The 14975-nt window shown below is 36.7% G+C and overlaps 1 protein-coding gene across 1 annotated transcript in view; it reads left to right on the top strand.

Moving 5' to 3' along the window:
- Positions 1 to 14975, top strand: part of LOC118797790 (complement C3-like) — a 63848-nt gene that overhangs the window by 39175 nt on the left and 9698 nt on the right. The window contains exons 27-37 of the mRNA XM_036557057.1: positions 195 to 278; positions 1581 to 1731; positions 2756 to 2919; positions 5517 to 5678; positions 6840 to 6899; positions 7344 to 7434; positions 9057 to 9105; positions 9590 to 9677; positions 9818 to 9904; positions 11152 to 11257; positions 11580 to 11672. Coding sequence (XP_036412950.1) covers positions 195 to 278; positions 1581 to 1731; positions 2756 to 2919; positions 5517 to 5678; positions 6840 to 6899; positions 7344 to 7434; positions 9057 to 9105; positions 9590 to 9677; positions 9818 to 9904; positions 11152 to 11257; positions 11580 to 11672 — 1135 coding nt within the window. The remainder of the gene's footprint in view (positions 1 to 194; positions 279 to 1580; positions 1732 to 2755; positions 2920 to 5516; positions 5679 to 6839; positions 6900 to 7343; positions 7435 to 9056; positions 9106 to 9589; positions 9678 to 9817; positions 9905 to 11151; positions 11258 to 11579; positions 11673 to 14975) is intronic.

Here is a 14975-nt window from a genome sequence, read left to right as displayed (position 1 = left end):
CAAATATTTGAACAGCAGTGGTGATCTGGAGCAGATATACACAATCAGGTTTGGAAATTAACGCTTCAGGAAGGCAGTTCTCCAGGAGCAGAGTTGGTGGCCACTGTTCTCTACACATCACTGCACTGGAAGAAGCAGCAAGGGAACATCACAGTGTTTGACCAGAGAATTTGTTTTTTTCTCACTTCATACAGGGCAAAGCTACGCAGCTGTCAATGACGGCTTTTGTACTCATCGCATTACAGGAGGCGAGGCTGATTTGTACCGACAGAGTCAGTGTAAGTACAAATATACAGATGTGGACAGGTAATGGAAATACTTCTAGATGCCAGTATTTGAGCACTGCAATCCTTATTTAGCCACTCATTATGTTGCATCATGGAAAGTCAGGGAGAAAATATGGCCCTGAAAAAGAAAAGTCTCTCCCACTAGCATTTTAAAAATCAAGCTGACAAAAACGAATTCTTTGGAGCGAAGTGATTCTTTGTGGGTCTTTAGTGTTTCAAGGGATGGTTCTTTTATAGAACCATATATTTTTGAGATATGTGAATGTAAAGAATCTTGCTAAAAGAGCCTGCATATAATGCACAGGTTCTATACCAATTAAGGGGCCTATATCTTGGAAAACCTACATTTTTTATGTTTTTGACATAAAATACTTTGTACTACATAAAGACAGTTGTGATTTTAAAACATACTGTTCACTGCCCAGTCCATACAGTCCATATATTGAAATGATGCTGCAGAAACAGTCTGTTTGGAATTCATTTTTTGTGATGTTACACAAACCAACATATTTTCATATATCTGTGACAAAGCAGACTCAGAAACTTGTGAAGGATCCATGTGCAGATATATTAACAATAGGGCAGTACAAAACTCGTGGTAAAAAAAAAGGCAAAGCAAAAAAAGGTCGTAACAGAGAAATCAGTCCAAAAGACCAGGCAAAAGGGACAAAAAGCAAAAGCAGATTCCAAAAGATCAGGCAGAGGTTCAAAATACCAGAAAGACAGACAAAACAAACACTCAGTAGTCAAACTCAAAGGAACTGGCAATACTTTACACAGACTGGCTGAATGGGAGGAGTATTTAAGGTGTGACTGATTAGAGAGATGATAAGGTACAGGTGGCTTGATTTTGGGAACAGGGTGAGTACTCGGGAGAGGGAGACCTCTGGTGGCCAGATGGTGAATTGCTGACAATATCTACTCGGACTACAGCAGCCCCACTCATTCATCCTGAAGTTATAAGCAGTGTTTCAGTCTGGACTGCTTTTTAAACAAGGCACAATACAGGGCAGCCAATCAGAACAGAGCTTGTTTACATATATCAGTCTTAAAATCATGGTACCAAAAGTAAATTAGAGTGGTTTAATGTGAAATGCTCCATTCTAGAGAAACATATGAAGTCAGAATTGTTCACAGTGGTGCTGATAGGATCCAGATGTCTCTAAAAGCTAGGTTAAAAAAGTTTATTACATGAAATGGTTATGAATATAAATATGGCCAAAATGTTTTTCTTTTCCTCACAGTAAACTGAATAATGTTCATTAACTCTAATGCAATTTTGGTCAATTTCAGAGTCTTCAGCAGAGCATGGACAAGGCAACAGAGTATATTGCGCAGAACGTCGCTTCTCAAAGCGATCCTTATGCTGTGGCCATGGTGTCTTATGCTCTAGCAAATGCTAATAAACTGAAACTTGATGTTTTGTTCCGTTATGCTTCACAAGGTAAGTCGAAAAACTCATCATAGTTCAAAACAAGCCATTATAGTTAAAAAAAATCTCACTAAGCTCCATGATATTCTTATTAATTTCAGACCATTAGGTTTGTTTAGTAGACACATTTACAGCTAACTTTGACCAAACTATTACATGTTAACTGAATATCAGAACTAGGTGTGTTGGATCTCAACTTTGCAGGGTAGTAGATCTCCAGGACATACCTGATCTACAACCCCATTTACCAAAAAGTTGGGACGCTGTGTAGAATGTAAATAAAAATAGGATGCCATGATGTGCAAATCATTTAAACCATATTTTTAAAGGAAAATACTACAAAGACAACAAATGCTAAAACTGAACAAAATATTGTTTTTTTAATATATATCCATTTTGAATTTGATATCAACAACCCATTCCAAAAAAGTTTAAGCCATCTAATATTCTCGGAAATCACAAAGAATCTCTCACACTGGCTAAAGCCAATGCCCATGACTACACTACTTGGGGCATTACTCTCCAAGATAAACATTGCTGCTTGTTTAAAGTTTCCTAATGACTATCTGAGCCAGACAACTACTGATGAATGTTATGTGGAAAAATATAACTTTATTGGTTAAATTTGGCAAAAAAGCAAACACTGCATTCCAGCATAACAATCTTATCCCAACTGTGAAACACAGTGGTGGCAGTACCATGTTTTGGGGCTGTTTTGCTGCCCTGCATCAGGACAGGTTGCCATCATTTGGTGGTGTTGTATATTCTGGATTGTATCAGGGAATTCTCCAAAAGAATAGCATGCCATCTGTCCATGAAATGAAGCTCAACAGAAGGTGGGCCAGCAAGACAATGACCCTAAACACATCAGTCAGTCTACCAAAGAATGGTAGCAGAAGAAATCTGAACCATAATCCAATAGAAATGCTGTAGCAGTTGCATGGAGTTCATGCGAGAAAGCCCACCAACATCACTGAGTTGAAGTGATGAGTTATTCAGTGTGTGTGTTAATGTGCATGTATGTGTTATCAAACAGATGGCAGTCACTGGCCAGTCAAGGAAAGTCATGCGTTTACTCTGGAGGCCACTGGTTATGCTTTGCTGGCGCTACTGAAGATTCGGGACTTTAAAAATGCATCACCAATTGTGAAATGGCTAAACACTAATCAAAAATATGAGGGTGGCTACCTCTCCACTCAGGTGAGTCACATCAAGTTTGTGTCCCAGCACTCAGTGGTGGACAAAGCGCAAGTAAAAATCATGTACAAGTAGATAATATTTCTTATTTATATTTCTACTTTAGTTAAAGTACAAAAGTACTTGCTTTTAAAGGTACTTAAGTATCAAAAGAAAATGTGACTTATTATTTGTGTTATATTATTTTCTGAACAGTTTTCTAATAGGGAGACCTTTGTTCATGCAAACATGAACAACTAATTCATGTCAGTATTATGGTCGATGTCCAATGGCTGATTTATGCTACTGTGAAGATACACAGAAACATCTACTGAAAAATTCAGACAATAATATTATTATATAACAAAAATATTATTATATAATAACAATATAGTTCATTTAAATGCACCTTCCAAGATCTCACAGACTCATTACAGGGTAAACAAATGAATAAAAGCAAAAGACACTTATACAATATAGAAGAAGAAGAAAATGTTTTCAAACTGTAGATGAGAGACAGAAATGTGGAAGGTAGAGAAGTCTAGCTGAGGAGGAATGTAGTATTCTAAGTGTATAGGAACACTACAGGAGGAAGGCCAGTGAGGTATATAAGATAAAAGGGTTTATGTGAAAGTATTAAAAAGTATTCTTTTTTAAAGACACCCAGTGAAGATCAAAACATTAGGGCTGATGTGTTCTTAGCGATAACTAGAAGTAACTAGAGATGCATTTTTTGAAGAAAAAATAGTGTCTGCAAACGAAATGAATAAAATGTGAATCAAAATATTTAGAGAATAGAAAGACATTTAAGATAGATAGATAGACAGGCTGTTGAGCAGTGTCCAAAAAACATAGAAAATAGATAGTGTATACTGACTTTTATGTATGACTAGGATATAAGAGCAGTGTCCAAAAACTTTGGCGACAGACTGTGTATTGACTGTGGTGTGTGGTGTATGATTTAGATATAAGACCGGTGTCCAAAATTTTTGACCAAATAGTGTATTCTGAGTATGGTCAGTAACAATAGTTTGAATGCATACACAATACAATAAATATAGTTTACAGAAGATAGAGAAGAAGATGGGATAGATAGATAGATTTATATAAGATGTAGAGAGTGTCAAGTTGAGAAGTTCATGCACTGAACTTAGTTAAGTAAGTTTGACTGACATAAGTGAAAGTAGATATTTCTGTTGATAGAGGAAAATGATAACACTACAATACTGTTTTGTAGTTAATGAGTAACTAATCAGGAACTAAGCAGGAACCAATGAGTAGTGCTACATTAACACTTAAGGAACTTACTTTTAACTACCAAAAACTACAAGTTAACTACTTTGCAGGTAATAGTGAACTAATGATTAGGGTAGTTCACTATTAACTAAACAATAACTACTGTGTCTCACAGAGAATTACTTAGTAAACTATGGTTTCTTAGAATAACTACTCATGAATTACAGATCAATTCAACATCAATTGCTCAGTAGCTGAGTCTGATAATGTTCCTGCTGAACTACTAATTGATGTAGTGTATTCCAACACTTCTATCAGTAGTGAAATACACTACGCAGTGTGCAGTCTCTTCAATATAATGAATTATATCCTCCATTGCTGTTCACAAAAACAGGTATCCTCAGAGAAGTCTGGGGGTATCACACCACACCGTGTGTATTTTGATCAGAAACCTTAAAACGCCAATGCACATCTTCATATTTGGCAGTGTGAACCAACTGAATTTGAAGGCAGGACACATACACATTCAAATATTTCCATGAGCCCTCTCTTCAACTGACCCTGCCCTCAAGAGGACTTTAAAGGAGAACTACTGTTCAGAGGAAACATAGGCAATGGTGTTTTCTTTTCTAAAGATGAGAGGTAAGCAGACTGGTCTACTGAATACTGCAGTATTTTAGCAGTTGTCCCATTTGTAGGCTGATGTGCAAATTGGTTCACATTGCCAAATATGAAGCTGTAGCATTTGAAGGTTTCTGATCGAAACAAACACATGAGGGACACCAGTCAGTAGAGTGTGGTGTGATGCCCCCAGTCTTCTCTGAGGATACCTGTTTCTGTGAATAGAAATGGATGGATATAATGCATTATATTGTAGAGACTGCACACTGTGTAGTGTATTTCACTAGTGTTAGAAGTGTTGGCATACACTACATCAGTTAGTAGTTCAGCAGGAACCTTGTCAGACTCAGTTACTGAGCAATTAATGTTGAACTGATCGGTAATTTGTGAGTAGTTATTCTAAGAAACCATGGTTACTAAGTAATTCTCTATGAGACTCAGTAGTTATTGTTTAGTTAATAGTGAACTACCTTAATCATTAGTTCACTATTACCTGCTGAGTAGTTAACTAGTAGTCCTTGGTAGTTAAGAGTAGTTACTTAAGTGTTAATGCAGCACCACTCATTCATTGCTTAGTTCCTGATTAGTTACTTATTAACTACAAAAGTGTATTGTAAAGTGTTACCAAAAATACTTTTATTCAAGCAATATTTCATCAAAGATATTTGTTTATATTTACCTGATGGCCTGTTAGAATGTCATCTGATGTTCACTACTGATACAGTAAGAATGATGAATCTGTTTGTTCTCCTCTACACCCTCAGGCTACTGCTGTGGTATTTCAGGCTTTAGCAACCTACTTAATAGAGATGCCACCACCATCCCGTGGAGGAGGAATGGAGGTCACTGTCACCTCCACTGCAAGATCAAGCAGTTTTAAAGGCGTGTTCACCAAATCCACCAGAGGTTTACAGCGTTCTGACAGGGTAAGGAGGAAACTATTGGTGCTTTATTTTTCTTATAGTGACTATACCAATAAAAACATGTTTGATTTTCTGATTCATATTGGCTTGAAAATGGCTAAAATCCTTTTATATTACCTTACATTAAACTTTTAAAATTACCATTTTGGAGAGGTTTTGTTTTGACATTGAAATGAAACATGGAGATGAGGAAAGAAAGGCAGGCTTGAGTTTGATTGTTAGCAGTCTCTGCCATTTTTGAACATTATATATATAAATCATCATAACTATAGTACAAAAGAAGTAGTTCAGCAGTTACATGATGCAGTAATTTCAAGATTTTTCAGGTGCACTTTAATGCTCCCATTCTACCACATCTCAAAGGTGTTCTATTGACTTGGACGGCCACTGAAAACCACTGAATTCATTGTCATGTTCAAGAAATGTGTTTGAGACTTTTGCTTTGTGATATGGTGCATTATCATACTGGACCTAGCCTTCAGAAGATGGTAAATTGTGACCATAAAGGGATATACATTGTAAGCAATAAGACTCAAAAAGACTGTGGCATTCATGTGATGACTGATTGATATTAAGGGGCCCAAAGTATGCCAAGAAAACATTGCCCACACCATTACACCACTTCTAACAGCCTGGACTGCTGAAACAAGGCAGGCTGGGTCCATGGATTCACGCCATTGGTGCCAAATTCTGACCCTACCAACGGTGTGCCTCGGCCGAAATTGAGATTCATCAGGCAAGGCTATGCTTTTCCAGCCTTCAGCTGTTCAGTTTTCATAAACCTTTGCCCACTGCAGCCTCAACTTTCAATTCTTGCCTGACAGAAGAGGACCCCAACATGGTCTTCTGCTGTTGTAGCCCATCCGCCTGAAGGTTTGACATGTTGTGCATTCTGAGAGGCTTTTCTGCTCACCACAAATGTATAGAGTGGTCATCTGAGTTACTGTGTAGCCCTTCTGTCAGGTCAAACCAGTCTGGCCATTCTCCATTGACCTCTTGTGCGTGAAAATCCAAGGAGATCAGCAGTTATAGAAATACAATCATGTCATGGTCAAAATCACAGAGATCACAACACAGAGATTCAATTACATAGATATTTACGATTATTTCACTTGTCAAGATCATTTTTTGCAGTGTCATTTAATGTTCTGTTGCATTCAACAGTTCCCAGCAAATGGAGATTTAGCAGTGGAGGCTTCAGGGGAAGGTGAAGGTTCCATGTCAGTAAGTTAACTGCTTATATACTCACTCTTTATGGAACAGTAAGAAATAGGGCTGCATGATAACGGCTAAAATGATCACTATTATTTGGCTTAATTGTGATAGTTGCGGCATATCTTTGTAAACCAACAGTCAAAGTAAGAGTGAAACTTTAATCACATTAATTGAATGTATCTTTTAAATACTAAACAAAATTAGATTCAAAATAAACAAATAATCATGCTGCCACAGTATGCAACCAAATGCTACAAACCAATAGCCAATAAGCTTAGTTTAACTAATCTCACTGATATTACAGTTAATTATGCTTAATTTATTAAAGAAGTCAAAAATCATGATCAATTATGCAGCCCTATTAAGAAATCAAACAATAGTTTGATTAATAGGGCTGCAGAAATAATTATAGACATATAATCAGCAATTCACTGCTTCCTTTGTGTCTTCCAGGTCATCACGCTGTACTACGTCAAACCTGACGAAAACTCCACAAGGTGCAAGAACTTCGATCTGGATGTGAAATTTATCAGAAACAGAACAAGTATGTACACATAACATGAATATTTTGGGGTTTTTTTTAATACTTTTTTCTTGTCACTGTTACCAAGTTTAAGATTTAATGGGTACACTGTGTTTTAAAAGCTTACTCATGTCAACTCATTGCTAGACAAACAATTATTCATGGATTTTATTAGAATATTTACCACTACAGTTTCACTGGTGATTCATTTACAGTCTTTGGCTTTGTCTGGAATTGATTCATATCTGCATATTAGAGCAGAGTTTCACACGTCAGCCAGTTTTCTCTTAGTTACCTAATCATAAAGTTACCTAATCATAAAATTTTTTTTGTGGGAAATACAATATCTCACAATGCACTTGTGCCTAGTAAACTCCATAGGCCACCACATCAGCTGAATGTTGGGTGACACTTTATTTTGAGTGGTCCTTTTAGATGAAACACTAACTCTCAGCAACATACCAAAAACATTTGAAGGTTAGGATTAGGTTTTGAGGTGAGGTTAAGGTAAAGGTTAGGATTAGGGTCAGGGTGAGGGTTAAGTTTTGGGTTGAGGTTAAGGTTAGGGTTAGGATTAGGGTCAGGGTGAGGGTTAGGACTAGGTTTTGGGTTGAGGATAAGGTTAGGGTTAAGATTAGGGCCAGATTGAGGGTTAGGTTTTGGGTAAGGTTGATAAGGTTAGGTTTTGCGTAATGTAAGTAACATATTAACAACACATCTACTTAATGTAAGTAATGTATCAACAGAACATCTACAAGATATTTACTTCAGTGTATTCAGATACTTCACTACTGCTACTTCACTGATATGTTGTTGATGTGTTACTAATACTCTGTTAAGAGTTTATTAATCATCTACAAAGGACCACTGAGGAAGCATAACTTACCAGACTCTCAAACAGCATCCAAATAATTGGGGGGGAACCTTTGTTTTGCTCACTTGAAACAACAAAATCTGAGGTTTGAGCGGAGCTGCGTTATGTGGCATTAGTTTATATGAAAAATTGGATCAAAGCAAACTCTAGTTACCCCCATTTTTCCTGAGTGTCTCTGTTCTGACTCTTCTCAAACAAGCCATAAGTGTCGCTGTTCTAAGCTGAATGTAAAATAACGGCAGACGTGATTTGAAGTTCTCCTGCAAAAGCTGGTTTATTCCTGTGCTGTGGTGATGTAGATGGTACATATTGTATTGTTTGTTATTGCTCAGTGGTCAATCATGCCATTAGGCTTTGTTTTATGCCTTTGTTTTATGAGGCATTCACAGGTCTGTACACACACGTAAGCACAGGTATCTAGTGGTGCGTACATGGAGGTATGTGGTGTGTCCTCTCTCTGAGGAGACTCACTTACAGGATACACATCTAAACATGGCCTGCGAAATGTTTATGTGTCTGAATTTTTTAGCTTTGATTTGACCGTGATAGCGGACAGCAAGCAAGGTCATCCAGTCGTGAATTGTGTACCCATGTGCATTTATGTGTTTCGATGTTTTGTTGCTGTCATTGTTTTTCTTCTCTGCTGTCACTGATAAAGCTAACAGAATGCAAAGCTAGCTGTATGTCAATAGTGTGTATGCAATGTATGTCAGGAATAAAGCGAACACATCAAAGACAGTTATTTGAATGTATAATCTACTTTTTGCAGCTTCCTATGCAGGTGCACTCGCAAGTTACACACTTTCCATAGAGACCAAGTAAGTAAAACATAGATTTGCTTCACATGCAAAAGCATTCAGGAGTTCTACCCTAATAGTAAATACAAGTACTAGCTGGTAGACACCTAAATCCATCAGAGCTTTCTATTGTATATCGAATTATTTGTTACACATTTTAAAGGGTTAATTTCCTATGGATGTAAATAGTTTGAAATTAAAGACACTTCATTTCACTTTAACCTCCTTATATTTAAATCTTAGATGTAGCAGTCACTGTAACAGTAACATGCTGTTATTTTATGTAATAGAAGAACAGATGTTTTGTTATGATATAATTTGATGAAACGTTCATCCAGTGAGTGTACAGTGATTTTTTGTGGAAAGAAAAGGGGGAACTTGTCATTTAAAATTCAAATAGTTGGAGTATAGAGCGAGTAGAGCTATTCATTTTAAAGCACTTTAATGCTCACTGCATGCTCCCAGGTCACCTCTGTGAAGTTCATGCTGACTAATTCCACTTTAGGTTTCTGAAAGACAGAGAATCCAGCATGACAATTCTGGATATCGGCCTGCTGACAGGGTTTGTTCCGGATACAAGCGATCTGGAAAAGGTACAAGATCTGTGCAGCAAAAAGAGGATATGAATAACTTTTCTGTCTAAACTGAGATATTCCCCTGAAGGGTTTCTTTCTTCAGCTGCTTTATGGAATTGTAGGATAGTTTGGAAAATGTGTGGTCTTTATTTTTCCAGCTGATGGGAACAGACAGGTATATCCAGAAGTTTGAGATGGACAAACAACTGTCAGACCGAGGATCCCTCATCATCTACCTGAAGAAGGTATTATATACTCAACTAATCATCATCATCATCATGACACTCTTTATACAACACATCTCATATCTATGCAGAATGCAGCCCAAAACCCTTCCCAGTTAAATAAAACTGCACAAAACATTGAAATACTGATTATTAAATAAGAACTGTGAATTGAAGTTGGGCAGAATATATGACAGTATGGTATTGTTATTCTGAAAAAATATTTTGCAATAAATATGTTTTCATTACCTAAGTAAATAATATTGTTAATACATCTAGAACTCTGCTTTATCTTCACTTGTATGACAGCATTAGCAATGGAAATTAAAGGGGCCTAAGTATGGATCCTTGGAGCACACCACAGAAAACACCTTGCCTTTCAGAAACATGATCTTTCAATGAAATATGTAGCAAGCCAGATGTGCTTTAAAGCCTATTTAATATATTGTAACCTTCTGTATCACCACAAGATTGTATAAAAAAAGGACAGAGAGAAGAACTTACTGTTAACATTTAGTCTGAAATCATTAACTAGCTTCACTAATGATGTTTAAGCATTGTAACCTCTTCTGAAACAATTTCACAGATATTTGTGCCATTCAGGAAGTATTGTAACTGGCCGAATACAACTTTCTTTCTAGGTTTTACATAATAAGAGCCGGCACAACCCCAGTCTCGTCATCAGTTGATGGAAATAGGGCTTTTTAGCATTAATTTATATTGCCGTTAATAGCCTACACCATTAATTTTGTCTGTCATTGCTTTTTGAATGTTTGAGTAAGTTGAGTAAGTAATTGCCAAGCAGTTTTAAACATAGTTACATTTTTTTTAGAATTATTTTAGAAATTCACTGAAAAGTAATTTAATGGAGATCAATACATTTTTGGGCAGATTTCATGAAGAGCATATATTTCCGGCACCAAAATGTGAATAAAAAGCTGCTTTCTTCTAGCCCTTACTTTTAAAGTTAATATACTGTACTGATATTGTTGACTGTTACTCTGAACATTTGTTGGTCAGTATTTTGTTAAATAAAGGTTAATATTTGCAAAGTTGTTGTATTAAAAACAAAAATCTAAAATCAACCAAATAACCACATTTAAAATGTAAATAAAATCCATTAATTTTTTTTTTTAATCACTTAGATCTTTTTTTTCTGTTTTGTTTTGTATTTGGACAATCATGCCTAGAGCCTGTGCTGTCAACAGAATTCGTAATGTTGTTTATATTATTGCAACTGTATATTGTGCTTTTCTCTCTCTCTCTAGGTCTCAAATGCAGTTAATGAGAGAGTTGTTTTCAGGATGCACCAGATGTTACAAGTTGCTCTCCCTCAACCAGTAGGAATCACAGTATATGAATATTATGCTCCTGGTAAGAAATGAATTTAATACAAAACAATCATACAGTCATAAACAAATGTCAAAACTGTAAAAAACATAATACAGGGCAGCCAATCAAAAAGAGCTCATTTACATGTACTAGTGCTGGAGGGGGGGATAAAACAGCCTGTTTAATCTTTAGGAATAGAGTGAATGAACATGTAGAGGTTAATTCTGACTGTTTTTTGTACCTAAGCTCATAAACAAATTTCATAAATAGTCCTCAGGGTAGAATAAAATGCAGGCGAAATATAAAATATAGATCTTCTTATTCAATCTCTCTCTCACACACTAATCACATATTTGTATTTCAGAGAACCGCTGTGTGAAGTTTTATGACGTAGCTGAGAGAACGAGTGGAACGCTTTACACCCTCTGCCCTACCGAAGTGTGCAGCTGTGCTGAAGGTGTGTCCCATTTTCTTTGTGTTTGAGTGACAGACATTATCACTGTCTGAAAATGGAGATTGCTTCTCTTTACATGAGAAGGAAGAAACCCTCTTAATTAATAATGGAAGTTAATATAATTTTTTTCCAAGTAATTTTGGACTGATTCTATTCGTCCAATTACCATGAAATTCTAATACAATGCAAAGGGTGGGTGGAGTTCAAATTATGCAAAAAGTACAAGACATTAAAACTAGATATAAAGGTTTTGGCATGTCTGTGACGATGTGGTAATTAATGAAGTACCAGTAATGGCAGATTTCAGTATAGTCTTCCTAGGTACACAAGGTACAAGTAAAGTAAATGTACCGTCTACATCACAACATGGTGACATTTTGAAAAACAACCCCATTTCCAAAAAAGTTACTACAAAGACAACATATCAAATGTTGAAACTGAGAAATGTTATTGTTTTTTGAAAAATATATGCCCATTTTCAATTTAATGCCAGCAACACATTCCAAAAAAGTTGGGACGGGGGCCTGTTTACCACTGTGTTTCATCACCTCTTCTTTTAACAACACTCTGTAAGTGTTTGGGAACTGAGGAGACTCTGCTGTAGAAAGTGAAATGTTTTCTCGTTCTTGTTTGATATAGGATTTCAGCTGCTCAACAGTTCAGAGTCTCATTTGTCATATTTTTCATACCATAACGTGCCAAATGTTATCAGTGGTGACAGGTCTGGACTGCAGGCAGGCCAGTTTAGCACTCAGAATGTGGTTTGTCATTGTCTTGCTGAAATAAGCAAGGTCTTCCCTGAAAGACCCTGGCTGGCAGCATATGTTGCCAAAACATATATATCATTCAGAATTAATGGTGCCTTCACAGATGTGCACATCACCAATGCCATGTGCACTAATGCACCCCTATACCAGCACAAATACTGTCTTTTGAACTGTGCACTGATAACAAGCTAAGTGGTCTTTAGCCCAGAGGGATTTCTGGATCCTATTTATACAGTCATGTGAAAAAATTAGGACACCCCATTAAATATTCAGTTCTTTATTAAGAAATGTTCACATATCAATTTGTAATCTTGTTGTCATTTATCTCTAAAAAAGGAAGTGATTTAATTGCAGGTAAACAACAAAAATCAACCTTATTTTATTCATTAAACAAAAAATATTAACAAAAATACATATTCTAACTGAGGAAAAAGTTAGGACAACCTACCCCCTAATAGCTAGTGTTACCCACTTTGGCTGAAATAACTTCAGTGAGACGCTTCTTGTAGCCATCTACCAGTCTCTGACATCGGTCTGAGGAAAGTTTGCCCCACTACTCAATGCAGAATTCTTTTAGCTGTGAGATGTTTGAGGGGTTTCTTACATGTACAGCCCGTTTCAAGTCACCCCACAGCATCTCAATGGGATTAAGATCTGGGCTTTGACTCGGCCGTTCCAGGACTCTCCATTTCTTAGTTTTCAGCCAGTCCTTAGTGGATTTACTGGTGTGTTTTGGGTCATTGTCATGTTGCAGGGTCCAGTTCCACTCCAGCTTTAATTTTTTACAGATGGTCTCACCTGTTCCTCAAGCACCCTCTGATACACATTAGAATTCATGGTGGATTCTATGATGGTGAGCTGGCTAGGTCCTGCTGCAGCAAAGCATCCCCAAACCATGATACTTCCACCTCCATGTTTCACAGTTCCTTTAGCATCTTGTGGTCTGCTCTCAGGGTGAACTTGCTTGGACGACCAGACCTGGGCATGTTGGTAGTTGTTTTGAATGTCCACCACTTGTAGACTATTTTCCAGACACTGGAATGGCTGATTTCAAATTCTTTTGAGATTTACATCCCTTACTAGACTCATAAGCTGCTACAATCTTCTTTCTGATGGCCTCAGACAGCTCTTTTAATCTCACCATGGTGTTCCCTCTCACTTCAACAGTCAGAAGCACACCAAACTAAATATCTGAGGTTTAAATAAGACAAGCCTCCTTCAAAATGCTGAGTAACATTGTCCTAATCATGTGCACCTGATGTGATACACCTGTGTGTGATTTTAGCCATTTTAAGTGGGAATAAATGTGGGGCTATCCTAATTTATTCCTCACCAGAAATTGCATTTTTTTTTAAATTACACTTTACAGCAAGTTTTAAAGTCTTTTCTTTAGTTTTAATTGTTTAGTTATATCACTTGAATCTCTCAGTATTGTTAAAATTGCTATTTTATTTCCACATGTCCAAATATGTTAAAAAGCACAAGCTTTCATAGGGTGTCCTAATTTTTTCACATAACTGTAAATGGTTTCTTCTGTCCATTTTAGAGTTTTAACTTGGATTTGTGGATACAGCAATGAACTGTTTTCACAGACAGTGGTTTTCCAGTGTTTCTAAGCCCATGCAGTGATTTCCACTACAGAATCATGTCTATTTTTAATGCAGTGCTGCCTGAGGGTCCAAAGATCACAGCCAGGAAATACTTGTTTTCTGCCTTGTCCCTTACCTACAGAGATTTCTCCAGATTCTCTGAATCTTTTAATGTTATTATGTACTGTAGATGATAAAAAAAAGTTCTTTGCTATTTTATGTTGAGAAACGTTATTCTTGAATTGTTGCACTATTTGCCCACAGAGTACCGAGTGGAAAACCCCTCCTCTCTAAGATGCTCTTTTTATACCCAGTCATGTTACTGACCTGCTCTCAATCAAGCAATGTGTTTTTAGCATTACACAAATTTACCAGCCTTTTGTTGCCCCATTCCAACTTTTTTCAAATGTGTTGTTGGCACCAAATTCAAAATGGGATTATATTTTTCAAAAAACAACACAATTTCACAGTTTCAACATTTGATATGCTGTGTTTGTACTATTTTCAATTAAATATAGGGTTTAAATGATTTGCACATCATTTCATTTTGTTTTTATTTACATTTTGCACAGCGTCCCAACTTTTTTGGAAATGGGGTTGTAGAAAAATAAAATTAAAGCCTGGACTCATGGAGTTCATATAGCTGCAATGGAATATGGTACAGTTCTGAAGCTCCCAGGACAAATAAAATATTTGCATGCATCATTTCTTCTCTGATACTTAGTTAATTAAGCATTAAATAGCCTTAATCACAGCACAAATCCTGTCTGGTGTTATTATAAGGACAGCACCAGTATCAAGTTCCAGTCCATTTTAGCCCACTCTTCCACTTTGTGCAACTTGTCTGAGCAGAACACTGACTCTCCCAGATTCCAGGATGACCACTGTAGAGTGTCTGTATGTGGCTGAGACTGTATGTGGCCGTTTGAGAGACCAGACTTCAATCCCAT

The sequence above is a fragment of the Colossoma macropomum genome, unplaced genomic scaffold, assembly GCF_904425465.1.
Source record: "Colossoma macropomum unplaced genomic scaffold, Colossoma_macropomum, whole genome shotgun sequence".
In the NCBI taxonomy this organism is placed as follows: Eukaryota; Metazoa; Chordata; class Actinopteri; order Characiformes; family Serrasalmidae; genus Colossoma; species Colossoma macropomum.
Note: the sequence above shows the minus strand (reverse complement) of the source record. Positions and strands in the feature narration are given on the sequence as shown.